We start from the raw sequence: 23,321 nt of genomic DNA on the forward strand, positions 1-23,321 counted from the left end.
CAAGCAGCTGAGTAGCTGCCTTTGGGATGTGGTCTGCTTCCTGTATATAAGGAGAAGCCTTGGGAATGGTCTCTAGCATATGGCACGCTTGGACCCTGCTTGTAGCTGTGTCATTGTTCAGTAGCCTGCCATGCTCTGCCGACCTTGGGACTTATAATCAATTTGAGTTAATGGCCTGCCATGTGGTTTGGTAATGTCGGGACTGTGCCTTTTTACTTGTCAACCTTGGGCTTCTCAGCCTCAGCAGCCAGCAGCTGTCTGAGTGAAGAAACGCCTCTAGCTCCAGTGGTTCAGAAGCAGGAGGCAGAACTGGACCCCAAGGTTGAGGGGCTTTCTCTCAGCCCCTAGAGCCTGGCACTTTGAACTTGGACTTAAAGCCTCTAAACTGTAAGAGAATAAACTTTTGTTTGTTAAGGCCATCCCATTTGTAGTATATTCTTGTGAGAGTGGCACTAGCTAGCCAGAACAGATGCTAACCAGAAGGTTGGTGATTCAAACCCACCAGCTGCTCCATAGGAGGAAGATGAGGTAATCTACTTCCGTAAAGATTTACAGCTTTGGAAACCCAATGGAGGTTGCTATGAGTTGGAACTGACTTGATGGCAGTGGGTTTGTTTTTTGCTTTTGGCTGGGTACAAAGCTGGCCACTATCTGCCCTGTACTGGCCCTTCATATTTGTTAGTGGCATATGGATGCCTATGAAATCCTTCAAAGATGTCATAGGATCCCATTTCACAAAGAGGGCCAACAGTCTACATGGAACCCCCTTTAAGCTGTGTTTCTTCTAACTGGCTTCTTTCCTGATTTCATATAAAAGGGCCCAGGAAATAAAGAAGAGTGGCCCACCATTGTTTCCCATGAAGGCTGCCCCACCACCATGGCAATTACTGAGCTTCTATTTCCTTCTGCCAATACAGAGAAATTATCCTTCAGCCAAATACATGGTATAGCAGTACCATGCATGTAGCATGGACCCTATCTATCCAATCTATCTATCTTTCTGGCCCAAGGATTCAGTCTTCTGTATCAGGGATCAGGCCCTGTGGTGCTCATTCCTTGACACTACTCTGGACTCTCACCATCAGGCTCCAGCCATATCTGTCCCCAAATCTTCTCTAATGACACCAAATGAATGTCAACTCTTATCAGATTGATGGAATATGTGGAATTTAGGTGTATCTTCAGTGGGACTTGAAGACCTTTCCAACTGATACTGACCTTATGATCACCCGTCAAGCAATCTATTTCAACCTCGGAACAGGCAGCTCCGTACACAAAATATTCGAAGGGACGACCTTTGCCTTTCTCCCAGTCCATGTTTGACTCATAACCCCTGGAGAAAACAGAGTTCTTGAGAAGTATATAGTTCAGTGATCAAGTCTACTCATCACAGACCACGATGATTGAACAGACCATAAGGAACTGTGCTCAAGTTGTATACACAGCAAACCAGAGGGAGACATTTGCACATTGCTGAGCCCTGCTCAATAAATCTGTTGAATAAGTAAAAATTTACTTTTTTCTTATTAAACTTGACTTGTCTGATAAAAACATTCAATCACTACCAACCAATGCCTCCTTGCCCCTGGAGTTGGCTGCGGACTTTATGATTATACATCTTATTGCTGTTGGCTAATACTGGATCATGTAATCTTATTGTCATTGGAGTCCTTGGGTGGTGTCATCAGACTTGGGAAATTCAACCTGAAATTTACACCAAACACTATTTCAAAGACACACACTTGTCTGCTTTATCTATCTTTCTAGCTCAAGGATTCAGTCTTCTATATCGGGGATCAGGCCCTGTGGTGCTCACTCCTTGACACTACTCTGGACTCTCAGCATCAGGCCCCCAGCCAGCTCTGGCCCTAAATCTTCTCTAATGACACCAAATGAATGTCAAGGGTAGAAGAGACATATAGGTTAGCAATGTGTTAAAACTCTCTGCCCGTCTTTACTTTGCTTCCCAGCCTAGAGGTGGCCATTGAAAATGTCTTATGCCATTTATACCAATGCTTGTTCCTGACAACCAGTCAGTAACCAGGACCCCCATAACAGCTGGCAAAGTGACAAAACCAAGTGAGGCTCTCTTTCCTGCCCTGCTCTCTAATGTCTTCCACTCTACATGAAAATAATTTGACAAATTGTTCTTCAAGGCATGTGAGTTCCAGTTGTTCCACACTCTGACAACACATGTTATTGTCAAATGTCTTATTTTTTTGCCAGTGTAGAAGATGTAAAGTGGTGTGTATCTCATTATGGGTTTAATTTGCTTCCCCTAACTTTGTTCTTTAACTTAAGGGACTGATTCAATTTCCACTGAAAGGTCAATCACTGCTGTGGGTTCCAAGCACCAATCGCCACAGAACCCTCTAATATCACCCAGTATGACTGAATCATTCAATTAACTGAATTTGATTTGCATGCCTATTGTACCCAACAAAAGTCTTTCTGGACATTTGGATTAACTAGCAGTTAAATGTTCTTTATAACAATGGCTAGTAGAAGGTATAAAATGTTTTTTTTTTTTGCCAAAATTGCAAACAGATCTGAAACACTTCCTTGAGATACCAAGATCTCTATAGCAAGATATAGATATCTAGTACACAATTGAAAGGGCTACTTACCTGAAGTAGCCAGTGGCCGAAAGGCTAATGCTTTCATCAAAAGCAGATTGTGCCTGTGAAGGCAGAGTATAACATGATGAAACAAGGATGCTTAAACAAACAAACAATCACTTGAGACTTCAATTTTACTCTATGTTAAGTAAAGCTATCAGCAGGCATAACTGGGAAGGACAAGATTAATTCAGTCCAGCATTCTTTATTTCTGCAAGCACTAGTGGACATGACTTGCAGTAACAGCTTTTTTTCAATACATCTGATTGTAATAAATGACTGTTGTGGCACACTACACTTACAGACCGGACTATAGCATTCTGCTTATGAAGAATTGCACTCAGTCATTTGGAAAGACTTAACCTATTAGCTTGGGACTTTTCAGGAAACAATGGTTGGCTGGATGTTTAATTTTAATTTCATGTATCCATAACAATTGCAGGAGAGGGAAATAATTTTGCTAAATTGTACCATTTACACCAAAAGTTCTCCTGACCACAGCACACACAATTGACTACTAGACAGCAAGATGGGGCATGTGTCCAAGTCCCCAAGTCTGAGAGTGATAAGTGCCAGCATTAGAGACAGACTTGGGCTGAGTGGCAGCGAACCAACTCTGTCATGCCGCATCTCTCTCCAGCTTTCTCCAGTTAGGCTCTCAGCCTTTCTGGGCTCAGGTGGCACAGAAGGCTGAGGGTAGTGAGCACAGGGCAGTGATAAATATGTCCAGAAAGGATTTAGAGCTTCCATACATCTGAAAGATGTCCTAACTCTATGGCATAACTGGAACCATTTCTAAGTAGCACTCCTCAAGAGTTACTTCCCCTAGACCAGTGCTTTTAATGTTGCAAACACGCACACTCTGGAACACTCAGCACAACATATACTTGCAGCCTTTAATGAGATCTGCCCCACACCATCTGGTACATTACAATCTATTACTATGAAAGGTTTGCTAGTTGGTTTTAGAATGTGAGGCTTCTCTTCCAACTAGACTATATATAGATCAAAGGAAGTGGTTGAATATCTTTCCATTCCATTTAGTGCCTAGTACATGTTGAACACATACTCGAGGGCTTGGCTTCCTGTTTCTAAATGAATGATTGCATGACTTTCCTTTTACAAAATGACTCAATTTTAGGAAAAGCAGAAGCACAAGAGACAGAGAACAAACAGATTTACAGCTATTACAAAGAAAACAGTTTTCATAGGAAGAAACGTTAATTAATTCTTGCTTAAAATGGGAGCTCTGGGCAGAAGAACTAGCTTTTCCTCTAATAGCCAAAGAAACCATGGCATTTTCCTGATGTAAGAGTTACTCCACCATGTTAGGATAGGATTTCCACATGCCTCCTTATTTATCACTGTGCAACTGTAGCTTTTAAAATGCCCTTTCCGCAGATAGTTAATTCACACATATCTTTCTCACTTTCCCCCTTCTTTCTTTTCTAACATAAAACAGAGAAAACAGTGATTCTCACCCAATCCTTCCAAGTGCCTCGAGGATTCTTGCTGATGATGGGTTCAAGGCGTTTTAGAAGAGTTTGACAAGCATCCTAGGAATTATTTTTTAATTAAAATTATGATCATAAAATGACAAAGAAAATATACAAATCAGCATTATATTTATTAAATAAATCAAGGTCCATTTCCAAGTTCAGATGGTTGGTAAATGGCAGACTAGGATTTGAACCCACGCAGTCTAGTGTCAGCCTCTGTTCTGAGGTCTAACTCACGACACTGTACTGGTCTCTGCCCTGGGCTCGTAGACTAGTGTAGTCGTTCTCAAGCTGGTAACACCTCCCAGTGTCTGGAGGTACTTTTGATTGTCACTACTGAGGAGTGAGTGCTACTGGCATCTACTGGGTAGGGTCCAGGGACGCTGCAAAATATGCTACAATGCATAGGACAGCCCCCTACAACAAAGAATTCCCCAGCCCAAAATGTCAACAGCAGTGATTCAGAAACCACAGACTAGTGGAAAGACAGACATGCACACAACAATTTCAAAACAACATGTTCTGAGTCATAATAGAATTACAGAGGCTTATTTAAGAGACCAGGGGAACATAGAAAAAGAAGAGATCAACCCTGTAAGAAAGGGATGTACCAGATTCCACTCAGAGTGTGTGTATAAACTGTGAGCTAGTCTTCAAGAGAGACTAGCCAGGATGGAGACCAGATTGTAAGAGACATGCTAAGAAGTCCAGACTTAAAAACCATTGGTCAAACTAAGGCTACTGTTTTTAAACATGGCATGGTCACCAATTTTTTTAAAATTTAACGAATTTTTTATTAAAAAATACTTTTTAACTTTTTATTGTGATTTGGGTGAAAGTTTACAGAGTAGACTCATTTTCCATTCAACAGTTCATAGACATTTTGTTTCGTGACATTGATTGCAATACCTACAATGTAACAGTACACTTCCCTCTTCTTCTCTGTTGTTAACATTTCCTTCTGTCCTTCTTTCCTATCCACTCCTGCCTTCTGAGCTCTATCCCTGGGCAAATGCTGCCCTTCTGCTCTCTTAGGGTCAATTGTTCTAAGGAGTGGCATCTCACAGGTGTTATTGTTCACCTCACAGGCCTGTCTATTGTTTGGCTGAAGGCTGAGCCACAGGGATGAGTTCAGTTCTGGGCCTGAAGGATGACTAAGGGCCATAGTCCCAAGAGTTCCACCAGTCTCTATCAAACCAACAAGCCTGATCTTTTTATTATTATTATTTTGAGTTTTGTTCCATATTTTTCCCCCATTCAACTCAAGATCTTCTATTGTGATCCCTTCAGAGAACTTGACAGTGGTAGCCAGGCACCAACTGTCTAGTTCTTCTGGACTCAAGGTCATGGAGGCTGAGGTTCACGTGGCCCATTATTCCTTTGTCCTAATTGTTTCCATGTGTCTCTGATTTTCTTCAGTCTTCTTTGCTCTTGACAAGGAGAGACCAGTAGTTGTACCACAGATAGCCACTTGCACTTTGAGACCCTGGTCACTCCTCACCAAAGTAAGACATAGAACAATGTCTTTGTGGACCATGTTATGCCAATTGACTTTGATGGCCCCCACGACTATGGTCTTGAACCCGCACACCCAGTGACCCATTCTCTCCAGGTGTTTGGTACGGCTAAGAAATTTTCATAACTTTGCCCCTGTTAGCTCTGCTATATACATGAACATTTTTACCATACATACAAACAGGTATATAGTAATATTGTCTGCCAGACCTAAATGTGGTCATGGGTATAGTCCTATTCACCTACCCAAGCCTAACCATTGTGCCTGTCTACTTATGTATCCACTTGTAGATTAATGTTTGCTATTACTGGTAATGCAGGATTGTGTGTGTAGTAGTGTTAACCTTCGTTGTTTTTAACTCTTGTGCTCTTCTCTGTGTCTTCTTTTTCCTTAGTGATGCTGTGCTGGTCACCCACTGTTTGTATATTGCCTTTCCCTTCACCCAAATTAATGCATGTCTCTTACCTGGTTAGTAATTTTTCTTCCTTTTCCCTCCCATCCCTAGTAATCATTAAAGAATGTTTACTTCCATGTGTAAACCTTTCCTTGACTTTCTAGAACAGTGGACTCATACAATATTTGTCCTCTTATGAGTGACTTAGTTCACTCAGGTCAGCTTTGTTTTGTGGACAAGTTCACTCTAGCAGTGGTGTTGAAGACAGAGTGAAAGGCAATAAACTTGGTGCTGGAGAGACAGAAAGCCAATGGCCCTGCCCTTGGCAAAGGTAGGAGTCTGAAGGATCTTCTGATGTCAGGAGTGAGGGAGAAAAAAAGACGTGGCCCATCTAGCCCCGGAGACCTGCTGCCTGTGGTCCTGAGAGACTGAGGGAGGAGTACCGATCACTGAAAGGTTATGGGAAGGAGATAAGAGACTGGTTAACTCTCAGTATCTTCTGAGCTCCACTAATCCTGAAGGGCTTAGTGGTTAGGGTATATCACAATGATTTTTACCTTCACTGCCAACCCGTTGAGATCTGCCACCACTGACCCTCCAGAGGCATTTGTATTAGGGATGGTTTCTGTGCTTGTTCCACGCAAGTGAACATTTGACATTGGCATCCTTAATTCACGACTGACCACCTGGATTGCATGAGAGAGTTTCTTTTCAAATGCAGAACTTTGGTTAGTCATAGACCCATAACACATGCCCAGTGCATGTGAGAAGCTCTTCTATGCACAATGGGGACCAGGGGGCACAAACATGAATTTCTTTTTGCAAACAGTCACAAAATGTACTTTTCTAAAAACTCTGTAGCCAGGCTAGACCCCAAACTTTGAGCCAGTTTCTTTTCCTTTGGTTTTCTCACGTTCAACAGGTTCAAGAAGAGGAGGCAAGGTCCCAGAATCATGTAGGAAGAAACACTTTATGGCTTTATAGTCATGAAATCAACACTTCTGAGTTATCTGTTACCACATACTCTGGGAAACTCTAGCACAGTTTGCCTTATCTACCATAGGAGATGCATTTCTTATGACAAAAAATAAAAGAGAGAGAGAGAGAGAGCACTTCTTAGGGGAAAGGACAAAGGGATTGAAAAAGCAGCAGTACCAAGATGTGGATCATGGAGGGAAGGAGTTGGCACCTGGGCTTTATGCTGACCCAGACTTAACCAGTTGCTTTATTTTTTCTTATTTTTAGTGATGTAGAGCAAAATCATTACTAACTTAAGCTGATCTAAAATTCTCCTCTTTCCTCCTAGCCACATGGTTTAATAGAATTCGCTGACAAGTGCTGCAAAGACACTGGCATACTGAATCCTTCCACAACACTTGGCTTCCAGAAGATCATTTACACAAAGTGCATAGACTTAGAACATGAAGGTCTCTGATGGCTCCATAAGGAAAACAGAAAATAAAGAGATACTGGGAACTCTGGTGGCATAGCACTTAAGGCATTTGACTGCTAACTAGAAGGCTGGCAGTTCAAACCCACCAGCCACTCCTCAGAAGGAAGACTGGGAATCTAATTCCATGGAGATACCACCTTGGAAACCCAGGAAGGGGTTTCCATAGCAATGAGTTGGAGACTTGACAGGAATGATTTTTTTTTTTTTTTTTTTGGTCATTCATCTATCAAATTACCTGAGATTAAAAACATTCATATTTGTGATGGTTAATGTTAAGTGTCAACTTGGCTAGGCTAAAATTTTCAATGATTTGGCAGACATTATGTATTGCCTCCCATTTTGTGACCTTATATGAACAGCCAATCGTTGGAAGAGGAATTTCCTTAGGGGTGTGGCTTGCATTCACGATAATAACTAATATTCTAGCAAAGCTCACTCTCTCTTGATCCTGCATTCATCTCATCATCTTCTGACGTCTGGTTCTTGGAACACAAGAAGGCTTCAGTTTGCTGCCTGACCTGCAGATTTTGGATTTGCCAGCTCCTGCAAACTTGTGACCCAGTAGACTGACATTTGACTTTTTGATTTTGGGTACATCAGCAGCCCCTGCAATCACATGTGTCAGGAGAAGCCTCTAGCCTGCTGCATGACCCACAAATTTGGGACTTGCCAGCCTCCACAATTGCATGAGCCATTTCCTTGAAATGAATCTCTCTGTGTACATTTATGGGAGCTCTGGTAGCATAGTGCCTAAGGCACTTGACTGCTAATCAGAAGGCTGGTGGTTCAAACCCACCAGCCACTCCTCGGAAGGAAAGTTGGGCAATCTACTTCCGTAGTGATACTGCCTCAGAAACCCAAGGAGGGGGTCACTATGAGTTGGGTCTGACTCGATGGCACATAACAACAACATGTATATTTATATGTGTGCGTCACTGGTTTTGCTCCCCTGGAGAACCTAGCCTAAGACAATATTCATTGTTAGTGGTGTAATGAGATAGATACTGTCTGAAAAATAATTTGATAATATGTGTCACACCCTGTGTCTCACACCCTGAGACCTAGTAATTCTAGGAATGTATTTTAAGAAAATAATCATTGATACAATCATAGTTTTATGTACAAGAATATTCAATGATGTGTTCAACAGTCAGGGAATGGCTAAATAGATTATACATACCCACATCCACTAAAAATCAAGATTGCAAAGAATTCTTAATGACAGGAGAAAGTGCTCACTTTATATAGGTATACATGAAAAAATGAAAAACAAAATAGGCTACAAATTATATAAACAGCATGTTGGTGACTTTTTGGAAAAGGAAAACAGACATAGCAATGGTGATTATTACTCCCAAACAATGATTATTGCTAAGTGGTAGAATTGTGTACAGTCTTTTTCCTTTTCTTTAAATTTTTCTACCTCTTCTAAAAGCTTTTGTAATCTATAATATTACTTTTATGATTAGAAAAACATAAACATTAGCTAACAATTAATCTAAAACAGGTAAACCAAAACAAAAGTGATAAAGTTTGGTTAGAAATATCAGATGTATTTTATATTATCAATTGCTCCTAGTCCTCAGTATAAAAAAAAGCAAGAAATAACACAAGCATCAGAATTTATACACCTTTTTACTGCCCAGCCAATGCTCAAAAGGAAAACCTACTTGTTAGTATATCCAAAGAAAAGCAGTAAATAAACACACTTTTCTTTAGCAATAAAACAACCCAAGACTCTTAGGCCACATTTTTGGGGGAGGTTCAGTTACAAAACTGGCATGTTTACCAGTTTCTGCTAATAGCTTAGCAGCTTAAGTTGTCAAAACTCATATCTTCTATCTTCTTTTTTACTTCATAAAACATACAGTTATAGGTTCTCTCTCATACATATCTACAAATACACTTCCAGCTTAATCCAATTATTTGCATTCTTACCTGAATCATTTTAGTGTGGACCCCTTGCCCCATTTCAATTCCACCATGAGTCACCAGCACAGACCCATCTAGGTAAATGTGAACGAGTGCAGCAGCCTAAGCAGAAAAGATGAAAACAATTCTTATGATCTTTTTGATGATATCATCAAACATCATATCAATTAAAACACTTTCCTTGGAAATGATCCCTTCCTTTTTACCTCCTACCCTCAGCCAAGAAACACACAGAAACCCTTTGCCCACTGCCATGAGAGCACTGAGCAGGCTGAGCAGGGCCAGGACAGTGCTGCCTCATGGTTGCCTCCAAAAGCCCAAATTATCCCTGGATGGTCTTGAGTACATTCCTTATGTTATTGTTTCCTAAGTAAAACATTTCAGCACACTGGTGCCTTTAACGACCCCCTCACCTGGGGTTCAGCAACATTCTAGGCTTCTTTCTCTGGGGAGGAGGGGGCCAGTTTTAAAATGCAAAAGTAAGGATAAACAGGCTGGGGAAGAGGGAGGATAACTGTGTGTACACATATTCCCATAGGTGTGTTGTACAAAAGTTAAAAGTCCACATAAGCATAGGACAGAGAGACCTTCAACAAGAGTTATTTTTATTTATTTATTTATTTGCTGCAAAATGAGCCAAGCCCACCCTCAATCATCCTGACACCAAATTACTGAGTTTCAGAATTAGATGAGAACTTGGAAGCAGTCTTATCTAACTGTAGCTCCCCACAGGGATCCAGAAGGAGCCAAACTGATAACATAGAATAAAAATCACCTGGTAATCAGAAACACTCAGACTCTAAGATAAACATGTTTTACAATTAATAAGGATGTGCCTTCTTGCAAGTCTGCCCGTGCTAATAGGGGGTATGGAAAGATCCCAAGGGACAGCAGATAACCAGGGCTTCAAACTGGTCTGAATCATTTCAGTCATGGCCAATGCAGCCAAATCAGAATAAACCTAAATTTATAAAATGAGGGTATATTTGACCAATAACCAGAATGGGAAAAATTACAGATCGTACCCTGGAATGGGAGACTCAGAAGAGTTGTAGTGAGCCCTTTCAGGTACCTAATGCAGGAGACTGGATTACTGCCAGGACTGTGGAGAACAATAAACATTCAAAGCGATACAATTGGCTGCCATCTTTGAGTCTAGCACTGTTGTTTCTGACTCTGCTTGTCAAGAGATTTGATTGCTATCCCTGGTGCCTTTGAGTGAACTGGGAAGAACTAGTTCAAAGCCCTGCAGAAAACAAGGATGGTGTCTTTGCTTTCAGTCTTTGCTTTGAGAAATATCAACAGCAGATGGTCTGAGAGAAAATGCTTCTCATGATTCCATGGTGGTCTGGGCAGCCCTGCAAAGCCTGCCTTTGCAGTCGTTCAGCTGGAAAAATGCCAACTTCCTAGATGTGTTTGGGGCCAACGGAAAGTCACTTAAGCTAACCCTCTGTCAGGTACGCTCCTTCATATCTAAATCCTAGGCAAAGTGGCATGATATTCTGTAATTTGTAAAGACAGAGTCTTCAGAACATTTTGGCAAAAAATTAGTTTCACTTAATAAACATAAAATGTTATTAGGCCTTAATTGCCCACCTAGATTAGCTGTAAGTCCAAACCAAACTCACTGCATAAATCCGGTCATAAGTGGAAGCTGATGGAATTGCAGGTAAATCACATGCAATTAACCCAAGGAAAGGACTGATTCCCAGGTCAATTCTCTGCCCAGAAGTAGGACCTTCCCAACTACCAGTGGGTTGTGAACCACAGTTGGAGAACTGCCTGCCTCTTTATTGGTATCCAAAGGTTCACATTACCTTAGTGAATGACAAGCAAAAGCCTTTACATTTTTAAGAATGAAAGCAGACTCTAGCTGCCAGCAGGTGTAAATTAGGAATGTACTATGAAATGGGGCATTGTTGTTGCTATTCGCTGCCCTTGAAATGGCCCATGGTGACCCCAGGAACAACGGAATGAAACACTATACAGTCCTGCGTCCATCTGCAAGATCAGTTACTGGTTGGACCCTTGTGATCCATAGGGTTTTCACCGGCTGATTTTCAGAAGTAGATCATCAGGCCTCTCTTCCCATTCCAGGTTAATCTGGAAGCTCTGTTGAAACCTGTTTAGCATCATAGCAACAAGCAAGCTTCCACTGACAGACCAGTAATTGAACCCAGGTCTCTCATGTGAAGAGCAAGAATTGTACCATTAAAGCACTATTGCCTCAAATGGAAACCCTTTCTCTGATTAAAAAGGCACATTCCCCACGCATGGGAGGAGATTGGAATCTTCAAGTAGTCACAGTAGCCATGATTATCATGCCAAGAGCCCTGGGAAGAAGCAGCAGAGGGTCTTTTAATGTCTATTAACTCATCACTCCTGGAAACACAATCTTGTTCTCCTGGTAATTATTTTCCAAATAATGAAGATAACGAGTGGCATCTGCCACTGAGAGTCTAGAGCTGGTTGTCCTGCATCAGACACTAGGTGATACCAGAACACGAGATGCCCCTGGGCTCCATTCTTTTGTACTTCATTGTATTCTTCTAGATGTGAGCCCCTGACAGAAGGACCGTGTCCTAAGGCATCTCTTAGAATGCAACAAAGTGCTCCCGTGTAGGTGCTCAGTAAATGACAATTAAATTTGTACTAGCATAGCCATCTGACCCCTTTATTAAGCTTGTAGACTCTGTATTTAGTCTTCTTGGCTCAGCAAGAGAAGTGTGGGTGTGATTTGTAGTTCAACTTGGCACATGCGATCGAGCTATGATTCCAGTGAATTGTGGCATTTCCTATATTGCACGAGCCCCTGGCAACAGCACTCTGCCTGAATGCCCAGGGCAGCATGTCTATTAAAGACTGCTGAGTAATTTGTTCCATGCAGCGCTGCAATCTCCTTGGGCCATTGAAAATGTCAAATTTGGTTCATTAAGTGGCACCACTGGATGGTTCATTGTCAACACCACAAAAGATAATTCCACAAAGCTTTATCTACAGAATCAGCACAACTGGAGCGCTGGAACAGATGGTTCTCCAGTATAAATAGTGGTCTTAGCAGGAGAAATTTAAGTCTTCAAGCAATGAATGCTGGTATTGTTGAAAAGTTTGCTTTAATCCCACGTATTTCCCAAAGGTCCCACTCATTCAAACAGCTGAGTTTCTATTCTGTGCCAGGCATTGTATGAAGGCACTGGAAGCACAGAGGTGGATTAGATAGTCTCTGTGCCCTTCAGTGTTCACAGTCCAGAAATTAATGAAGTCGGGGAGGCGTTTGACCCTCTAGACTGTCAGGAGCACCAGAGCTGCTTCTATTCAGGGAGGCAGTGTAGGATGATGCAGACACATGGGACTGTGGTCAGACAGCCTGGAGGTCAAATCACTCACTAGCTGGATGTCCTTGGGCAGGAGAGTGAGTCTCTGTGGGCTTCAGTCATTCCTTTTATGTTGTTGCTGTTAGCTGCCATTGAGTTGGACCCCCAACTCATGGTGACCCCATGCACAACTGAATAAAACACTGCATGGTCGTGTTTTGTTGTGGATTGGACTACTGTAAGCCACAGGGTTTTCCCTGGCTCATTTAGGAAGTAAACCGCCAGTTCTTTCTTCCTATTCCATCTTAGTCTGGAAGCTCCGCTTAAACTGGTTCAGTATCATAGCCACACACAAGGCTCCACTGACAGACAGCTGGCTGCTGGGCACGCAGTGGATTGGCAAGGAATTGATCCGAGGTCTCATACATGGAAGGCAAAACTCAACCACTGAACCACCAGTGTTTTCATTTCTCTTCTATGAAACAGAGATAATAACCCAACAAGGATGACATAAGCGTTAAATCAAGTGGGAGATTACAAGTCGCCCAGTGTCTACACAAAGGCACTCAAACCTCACTCCTAGTTCCCTCCTCTGTTTGGTTTGCTGCAGGATATTATTTTAGTACATGGTTACCAGGATGCAACTTGATTGATCTCAACTCCCTGATTCAACCCCTAAGGAAATCTTTTAAGCACAGAAGCTGGTCTGCTTCCCAGACAAGCACATCCCTGTAGCCTTCGAGAATGAATTTATACTGCCAGTTGTTGTGTAGATTTTCCTGTTGTTGTTGTTGTTGTGTGCCGTCGAGTCACCACCGACTCATAGCGACCCCTCCTTGGGTTTCCGAGGCAGTATCACTACGGAAGTAGGATTGCCCAACCTTCCTTCCGAGGAGTGGCTGGTGGGTTTGAACCGCCAGCCGTCTGGTTAGCAGGCAAGTGTCTTAGCCACTATGCTACCAGAGCTCCCGTAGATTTTCTTAGCTGAGCTGAATTCCACCCCAGGTGCTTTGGGGAAGGAGCTTGTTGTCATTGAGAAAGCATAGTTCTGGAGCCAATCAGGCCAGAGTCTAGCCTTGGTCCCACATTTCCCCAGATGTGAGCTTTTGGGCACACTATTTATGTTCTCTGAGTCTCAGTTTTCTCAAGTATACAATGAAGATATAAAACTTATAGCTTGCTCTGAGGGTTGCATGAACCTGAGGTTGAATAAACTCTGTAGGGCTTATAACATAGTGTGTGCTCAGTAATTACCATTATTTTTTTAGCTACTTACTGAGAAACTCTGGTGAGGTACATGAGGCAGACCTGGAGGCTGGATGTTAAGCAATAGCTGTTAAACTCAAGAATTTCCAGAAGATTCATAAGCACTGGGGACTATTTTCTGTTGTCCTGGCAGTTTTCTCAAGGACAGATGGCCAAGACTGTCTCTTTGCTAGCTGCCAGCTAATCAGTTGACCCAAAAATTGAAAACTAAGATTCACTGTTGGCAAACCCTGTTCCCAGTGGTACCATTTCCCCTCTCCCTTTCTGTGTTTGCCTTTATTCTTCAACCACAAGCTATTGACTGCCTTCCTTAGCTAAGTCATTTGTGAGCAGATGACTAAATGACTCTGTGTTTCTCTTTGCCATTGTAAACAGGGAAGGAGTGAGAAGGTTGCCACTTGTGTGGTTATAATCCTCCTTTAGCTAAGAACCTGCCTACAATCACAGCCACATGCAAATGTTCTAACAAAATGTGATCACACCAAAGCTGACCCAGGCTAGTTAGACCAATGAATGGGGAAACAGAGGAAGGGACCATTCTACTCACTTTCTCTGGTTCCTCTGCTCCTTCCACAACATACACACTCAGGCACCACTCACAGCTTCACCTTCCATTTATCCCTGTTCTGACATCACTCAAGACACCTGTTCTGCCTCCCTCAATTGGAGTAGAGTAAAACTGGACTACATGAAGCAGAACGTGGCATCAGGACTGGAGGAAGACGCATAAACGCCCTGCAATATGCAGATGACATAACCTTGCTTGCTGAAAGCAAGAAGGAAGTGAAAGACTTATTGATGAAGATCAAAGACTAGAGCCTTCAGTATGGATTATACCTCAACAAAAAGAAAACAAAAATCCTCGCAACTGGACCAATAAGCAACATCATGATAAACAGAGAAAATATTGAAGTTATCAAGGATTTCATTTTACTTGGATCCACAATCAATGTCCATGGAAGCAACAGTCTAGAAATCAAATGACATATTGCACTGGGCAAATCTGCTGCAAAAGACTTCTTTAAAGTGTTTCAAAGCAAATATATTACTTTGAGGACTGAATGCACCTTACCCAAACCATAGTATTTTCAATTGCTTCATATGCATGTGAAAGCTGGATAATGAATAAGGAAGACCTAAGGAGAATTGAAGCTTTTGAATTAGGGTGTTGGCAACTCACTGCTGTGGAGTTGATTCAGCTCACAGAGACCCCTCCTTGGGTTTTTGAGGCAGTAGTATCTCTATGGAAGTAGATTGCCCAATCTTCCTTCCAAGGAGTGGTTGGTGGGTTTGAACCACCAGCCTTCTGGTTAGCAGTCAAATGCCTTAGGCACTACACTACCATATTGAATATACCATGGACAGCCAGAAGCACTAACAAATCTGTCTTGGAAGAAGTATAGCCAGAATGCTCCTTACAAGTGAGGATGATGAGACTTCACCTCATGTACTCTGAACATGTTACCAGGGTGGGCCATCTCTAGAAAAGGACATCACACTTGGTTAAGTAGAAACACAATAATAACACAACATACTGCCGTGGAGTTGGATCCAACTCATAGTGATCCCTCCTTGGGTTTCCAAGGTGGTATCACTACGCAAGTAGATTGCCCAACCTTTCTTCTGAAGAATTGCTGGTGGGTTTGAACTACCAGGTAAACAAAAAAGAAGAGGCTCCTCAATGAGATGGACTGACATGGTGGGTACAACAATGGGCTCAAAAGTAGCAACAATTGTGCTGATGAGGCAGGACCAGGCAGTGCTTCATTCTGTTGGACATAGGGTCACTATGAGTCAGTACCAATCTCACACCTAACAAGAGAAATCCACCAAAAAGTGTGTGGTGGGGGGGCGTAAGGGGGGCATCCATATGCCTTGCACCTTCGCATTTCTGTTTCATGGTCCAGCAAGAGAGTCATAGAGTAACAGGGATAGAAGCCCAGGAGGTCATCCAGTACTACGCTCTTTGCAGATGAGCAATTTGGGGCCCAAAGACCAGAACAAGTGACTCAGCTAATTAATGCCAAGGCTGAAAATAGAGTCCTTGATTTCCTAGAAAGAACATTTTATCAAAGCTGTGCATGTGAGCAGAGGGTCTCTTGCCTCCTCTGGAGTAAACCCAGCTTTGTTGAAATTGAACAACTGGGCACAGCAACCATTTGGCTAATCCAATTTAATAGAAACTTTCCTGAACATCTTTGGTTTTGTCTGGATCTCTTCCTGGTGGCATTCCTACATGTTTTTGGAGAACTTACCTGACCATCAGCAAGTGACCCCACACCAACAGGAAATTTTAGAGGGACGATGGCCAGTCCTTTCTTCTTCCAATAATTCTCTGCATTGAATTTTTCCACAGCCCCTTTCCTCAGGGAGAAAGAAGACATGGACATACATTCCCTCCAACACTGGATCAGGTTCTTAGCATCAATCTCTTGTTTGTAGGGTGTTTGATCAATTTCTTTGTACATATTTATTGTTCGGACCTTCAAAAGAAAATTAAAAGGGAGAAAAATCAGCATCTCTTCCGTCCACTGTCCCTATATTCTGATTCAAATTTTGCTTATCCTGTAAGACCCAAAATGAACTCTACTTACTCCTTGTTGCAGCCTTTCCCAATGACCACTGCATATTCTTCTCTTCCACCTCTAGAGCATCTATTAAACATGTAATTACAAACTTATTTGCTCTCTATGCTGTTCTTGTATAAATTCAAAGGAAGGAGTCCTTTCCTTATTATATTCCTTATATAATTCAGCCCAGTCCAGGCATACCATAGACCCATAATTCTAGTTGGGACTGTGAATATCTCTTGAAAGGAAAGCCTGAGCTTGATTTCCAGGCTACATGATTTGGAATATTGAGATGCTATGAGAAGATACTCCTTGGAAGGAAGGTTGGGCAATCTAGTTCCACAGAGATACCACCTCAGGAAACCCAAGGGGGGGTCGCCATGAGTTGGAGACGACTCGAAGGCACCTAACAATATGAGAAGATAAGGAGCTGTGGTAGCTCAGTGGTTAAAGCATTTAGCTGTTAACCAGAAGATTAGCAATTCAAACCCACCAGCCACTCCACGGGAGAAAGATAAGGCAGTCTGATTCCATAAAGATTTACAGCCTTGGAAACCTTATGGGGGCAGTTCTACTCTATTCTATAGGGTTCCTATGAGTCGGAATCAACTTGATGGCAATGGGTTGTTTTTTTTTTTTTTTTTTTTTGGTTTGGTGGCAAGATAACAGCAGTCACTTTCAAAATAAGAACATACGAAAGTGTGTTTAAATATAACCTATATCTAGGATCAATAACAAATTAAAAGATTCCATCCCAGAATGCCTGAAGCACTGAGTGGAGTTTTTCCTGTATTCCAAGAATTGATGACCAAAGCCCCCAGCTGAGAATCAAAAGTGCCAAGTACCTCACATTCTCAGGAGAGAAAATTCTCAGCAGTTGTGGCCAGTTACCTCACTAAGCTTGCTGATGGGGTCATTACAAATACACAACCCCCTCCCATCACCTAAAAAAGCCTTTTTTTGTCAATATAAGAGGAAAACTGGGAATTAGTACACTGTAGTCATTTTGGGGAAGGTAGTATTTTTAAGGTGGCTATTGTTTTCCTCAGACCTCTGGTAGCATAGTGCCTAAGGCACCTGACTGCTAAACAGAAGGCTGGTGGTTCAAACCCACCAGCCACTCTTCAGAAGGAAGGTTGGACAATCTACTTCTGTAGTGTTACTGCCTTGGAAACCCAAGGAGGGGTTGCTATGAGTCAGGTCTGACCTGATGGCACGTAACAACAACAACAACAACATTGTTTCCTTGCCTAAGGCATTTGACTGCTAACCAGAAGGCTGGTGGTTCAAACCCACCAGCCACTCTGTGGAAGGAAGATGGGGCAATTTACTTCTGTAAAGATTTATTGCCTCAGAAACCCAGTGGGGGTCACTATGACTCAGAATTGATGCAACGGCAGTGGTTTTACTCTCTCCCTAGGAGCCCTGCTGCTGGCACAGTGGGTAAATGCTCTGCTGCTAACCAAAAGGTTGGCAGTTCGAGCCTATCAGCTGCTCCACGGGGGAAAGATGTGGCAGTCTGCTTCCACTAAGATTAAAGCCATGGAAACCGTATGGGGCAGTTCTACTCTGTTCTTTAGGGCCACAGTAAGTGGAATTTACAGCAATGGGTTTGGATGGGTTTCTTCTCTCTCTAAACTTCCTTGGGATTAAGGGAAGTCTTCATCCAATTCTCCTCCCTGATGCTATGAAATACACTACAGAGAGATAGGCTGTGATGGGCTTTCCAGGAAGGAAGTGGCAAAGGCTACTCTACCCCCAAGTTCAAGAGACAAAAAATATGGTTCTTGCTCATGACCACAGACTGCAAAGTTGAGGGGAAAGAAGGTCGATGAGTTGGGGCCAGGGCTTGCCAAGGATGACTGTGGCATAGGGCAAAGTTGGCATCAGAGGAACACTGCATGAGATGTCAGCTGAGGATCAGCTGGAGATAACTGACCCTCCAAGAGGACTGGCAATTGTAGGGAGAGCCAGCAGCAATGAGGCCCATGGACAACATACTCAAGGAGTGGCTACATCTAACCAAGAAGATGTAGAGAGGTTACGTGGGAAGAAGTCACATGCATACTTTCCTCAGAGGGTGCAATTCAATCACAACTCTGAGCTGCATTTGGGGTTGCCGGAGGTCTTTGGGATAGAGCTCATCTTTGCTGTTAAGATACATCCAACATCTGTTTTAAGTCCATACTCTGCTTCTGAAAACCTGAACTTACTAAAGTTCACTTTAATAAATCTTTGTTGAACTGAACCAAATTGAAAACAAAGTAGTGGTCAAGAAAATGATCCATGACGTCCAACAGTTTGAGTTTTAGCCCTGGCTCTGATACTGTAAAGTTTCTCCTGGTCCTCCTCTTTCTCCCAGCCCCAATACTACCACAGAAGGGACAGGAGAGGATGAGAGGGGACGAGGGAGCACACCAGGTCTCCCCACTCCAGCTCCTCTCCAGGATTCTGGGGTGGAAGAGAGGCAGGGGGAGGAAAAGAGGTCACATTAATGAATGGAGTTGAGATTCAAATTTAAAGAACTGGAAGGAGACCATTTCAGTAACTGAAATGACTAAAACTTTGTAACAGCCGACTGAGATGTTTTTAAGGAAAGATGGGTTTGCTAGAACTTGTTGGTAGCAATTGTATCTTCAACCAATGAAGATTCTTCAGTAAATGCATTAGAGTCCAATGTTCTTCAATGTCCTTTGTCTTCAAGATTTTTCAGGAGTCTAAAATAAGGATCACTGAATGTTGGAGGCCTGGCTCTGTATTAACTAGTTAGCTTGTTATCTTGGGCAAATCATTAGCTTTCCTGAATGTTAAATTCCTCAACTTTAATGACCCTCAAAAGCCCTCCCAACTCTGAAACCTGATGTCTTTTGGAGGTCAGGCAAATTTAGTATTACCTTCTCAGGGGACAAACCACATTTGGCTGCCACTTCTGTGATGCAGGATTCAGTAATCAGTCCCACCTGAGGAAAGCCAAACCCACGCAAAGCTGTGTTGGATGGAAGGTTGGTTCGGCATGCCCGGGCCCGGCAGCGCAGGTTGGGAAACTTGTAAGCATTGTCCATTTTCAAAATTCCCATTTCTATCACCTGGAGAGATCCAGAGTGGATGTAAATAAGACCTTTCATCTTTCCGTACTTGTTTGACCATCTTGAGACTTCAGATCAAAATGACACCCTCACCCTACATCACCTCAAACATGCTAATAAAATATACCCATGCCCCCAATTAAATATATTTTGCTGTAAAATAATTTTAAAGGATTTGTGTAATTTTTCTTTTGAAATCACTATTTTTCATTCTCAAATTTTAGAGCCAATACTTTTTAATTCAGGTTCCAACATTTCCAAAGGCCTCTGAAAATTTATAGCAACAAAGCATTGAGTCTATGGAACATAATGAATAAAATATTCTAGAAAAAGAGAAAACAAAACACTCTTGGTCTTTGGTCTAATGCAATGGTTCTCAATCAGAGGTGATTTTGCCTCCCAGGGAACATCTGGCAATGGAGACATTCTTGGTTGTAAAGACTTGTGTAGGGGTAAGGGGGCAGGACTATCAACATCTACTAGGTAGAAACAAAGGATGCTGCTAACCATCCAAAGTATAAATAGGGTCAAGGTTGGTGTGGTAGTTCAGTTTGTATGTCAACTTGGCTGGGCCTGGTTGAGTGGCTGGGCAGCTGGTGGTAGTTATTCCCCATGATGAGACTGGCAATCAACTCCATGGTGGGATCTACCACAAGCAGTAAGTAGCTGCCTTTGGGATGTGGTCAGCTTCTGTATATAAGGAGAAGCTTTGGGGATAGTCTCTAGCTTATGGCACCTTGAACCCTGCCTGCAGCTGTGTCATTGTTCAGCAGCCTGCCATGCTCTGCCAACCTTGGGACTTAAAATGGACTTGAATTAATGGCCTGCCATGTGATTTGGTAATATCGGGACTGTGCCTTTTTACTTGTCAACGTTGGGCTTGGCAGCCTCAGCAGCCAGCAGCTGTCTGAGTGAAGAAAAGTCTCTAACTTCAGTGGGCCGGGAGCTGGAGGCAGAGCTGAAGCCCAAGGCTGAGGGGCTTTTGCCCATCCCCTAGAGCCTGGCACTTTGAACTTGGACTTAAAGCCTCCAAACTGTAAGAGAATAAACTACTGTTTGTTAAGGCCATCCCATTTGTGGGATATTCTTGTCAGAGCACTAGGTAACCAGAACAGTTGGGAAAGTCTGGTCTAATGCTGGCATCCAAGAAAAGTACTATAAGCATGGGAAGTGTGGAGGTAACACACATGCAGACTTGGTCAGATCTCTGGGCTCACTCTGTAAGCACTAGTAAGTAACACATCACTATCCCTACAATGATGTTGTTTATGCTTTTATAATTAAATATTAACCATTGAATATTTTTCCAATGAAATCATTTTGCACAACACTCTTTCCAGAATGTGAATTTGCTTCTTAAAACACTTACAAATAATGACTCATCCAAGGAGGCTCCTCCATTGCTATAATGCACCACATCCAGGGCCAAGATTCTGCCATCATTCATGAATCCAACCTGGGGAAAGAGAACTGGCCTTTGATAATGGCACTGGGGACAAGTGTCTCTAACATTTATTTGTTCCATGTGAGCCCTTTACACATTACTTTTGGTCCCATTCAGAAAGAGAATATGTTCACTTTAAAACTAGAAAACATAATTTATATTCTATATGTACTCTCTCCAAGACTGTTTCCTTTCAAATTTCGGAAGCCCTTTGGTCGTTTGAAAAAGGAAAGGTGGAGAAAGACATAGAAGGAAAGCAAACAAACAAACAATCCTTTGTTCTGTCTGCACCTGCTGCTCAGTCAAGCCCTTTCCTCCGACAGCAAATCAAGTGTATAACTTCACGGGTGGCCTTTCAGTCTTTCCATGTTGTTGTTGTTATGTGCCATCGAGTCAGACCTGACTCATAGCAACCCCTCCTTGAGTTTCTGAGGCAGTATCACTACGGAATTAGATTGCCCCATCTTCATTCCGAGGAGTGGCTGGTGTGTTTGAACCACCAGCCTTCTGGTTAGCAGTCAAGTGCCTTAGCCACTATGCTACCAAGCTCCCTTAGCTCCTTGAATTCTGGCTCCCATCCTTATATTTCTACTGAAATCTTCTCCCTAAAGCTGCCGATCATTTCCAATCTCCCAAACCTGGTGGCTCACTGCTAATGTACTCTGCACACTTTTCTCAGAGAGCCCAATTCAGCCAACATTTTCATCAGCATTTGGTGCCGCTAGAGATCTTTAGGGAGCTAAAGATCCAGTGGAAGTACTAGGGCAGTGCTGTCCAACAGAACTCTCTGTGATGATGGCAATGTTCTTTTTCTGCACTGTCCAATATAGTAACCACGTGGTTACTGAGCCCTTAAAATGTAGCTAGGGCAACTGAGGAAGTGACATTTTATTTATTTTAGTTAATGTAAATTTAAATAGCCACATGTGCCTACTGGCTATAGTGTTGGACAATGCAGCCGAGGAGATGGTGGTGCCGCTAGATGGGAAAAGCTTGAGTCCCTGAATAACCTTGCAGAGTAGAGTCCTCCTTCCTCCTAATTCCCACTGATTACACTAGGTTGTCATTTGAGCAAGAAATAACGTAATAAAGGCTTAAGTTCCTGAGAGTTTTTGGTTTGTTAGAGCAGTTAGTCCATCCTGACAAATACAGTAGCAAAATTATATCTCATACAGCCAAAAAAATAAATAAATAAAAAATAATTATTTTCTACTTTAGAATTTTTCTAGAAATTTCTGGGACATTTTTTACAAACATATCCTTGACATATTGAAAAAGGAAGAACCTACTTGCAACTAATTGCAATTTCACATAACACTATTGTTATAGGAATTACTCTTATTTTCAATTCTTTTATATGTGGTAATTAGTATGCTTGGTTATCAGATCTACTTTCACGGACACATATATGCATGTATTTTCCAATTATTCACGTCATAGCAGCCAGTTGCAGCTAGTGCTTACTCATAAACTGACATCTTTGAAAACAGCAGAAATGCTTTGTTGAGCCAGCCAGTAATCAAACAATCAGAACAAGAAATAGGAAGTTAAACAGAAGCACAATGTGTTGATTTGCTAATTGTTATGCAATACTAGAGAGTAGCCAAAACTTTTGGTTTACTAGCACTCTGCATTTATGGAATGTTATATGTACAATGTAAATGCTTTTTCCTGCTTCTTTTACTCACTTTGTACTTTCCAAGGTAAGGGTGGCGCCCGCCTGTTATTAACATGTCTTCTCCTCGTTCCAGAATGCAACGGACTGCACGACCGAGTCTAAAACAGCAGAAGAGGTAAACTCTGTCACCAGTAGTATCTGAGAGCTCCTCACCTATAGGCTGTGCTGATCTCAGGCATACACTGTGGCCTTCCCTCTCTTTGGGTCAGGGCACAACGCTGGACATTTCCTAGTCGGGGAGAGGCTCTTGGGTGCCAGATGCTCCAGAGTATGGCTTTGGGGTACTTTCCACTGGGATAACAACCTCTGATACAGGCAAACATTCCAGAGGCCAGGTTGTAGAGTCGTTATGAATGGGTGAACTCAGGTGTGGTCTGGTCTGATTGGCAAATAAAAGCCCCTTGGGAGGACAGGTCTGGAATCAAGGTCTTTCTCCTTCCTGGGCTTAGAAGAACCAGCCTACATTATTCAGAAAAGAAGTTAAGCTATCTAGGTGTGCAATGGTTAAGGTATTCGGCTGCTAAACAAAAGGTTGGTGGTTCAAACACACA

At 42.4% G+C, this 23,321-nt stretch overlaps 1 protein-coding gene across 1 annotated transcript in view; it reads right to left on the reverse strand.

Moving 5' to 3' along the window:
- Window positions 1-23,321, reverse strand: part of LOC103192306 (aldehyde oxidase) — a 92,429-nt gene that overhangs the window by 8,875 nt on the left and 60,233 nt on the right. Inside the window, exons 23-31 of the mRNA XM_042783586.1 lie at window positions 22,781-22,868; window positions 21,018-21,104; window positions 19,457-19,648; window positions 16,248-16,475; window positions 9,419-9,514; window positions 6,585-6,713; window positions 4,100-4,174; window positions 2,628-2,680; window positions 1,219-1,333 (exon numbers count right to left, since the gene is read on the reverse strand). Coding sequence (XP_042639520.1) covers window positions 1,219-1,333; window positions 2,628-2,680; window positions 4,100-4,174; window positions 6,585-6,713; window positions 9,419-9,514; window positions 16,248-16,475; window positions 19,457-19,648; window positions 21,018-21,104; window positions 22,781-22,868 — 1,063 coding nt within the window. The remainder of the gene's footprint in view (window positions 1-1,218; window positions 1,334-2,627; window positions 2,681-4,099; window positions 4,175-6,584; window positions 6,714-9,418; window positions 9,515-16,247; window positions 16,476-19,456; window positions 19,649-21,017; window positions 21,105-22,780; window positions 22,869-23,321) is intronic.

This window comes from Orycteropus afer, unplaced genomic scaffold, assembly GCF_000298275.1.
Source record: "Orycteropus afer afer isolate SDZICR_OR568_19922 unplaced genomic scaffold, OryAfe1.0 scaffold00002, whole genome shotgun sequence".
Lineage (NCBI taxonomy): Eukaryota > Metazoa > Chordata > Mammalia > Tubulidentata > Orycteropodidae > Orycteropus > Orycteropus afer.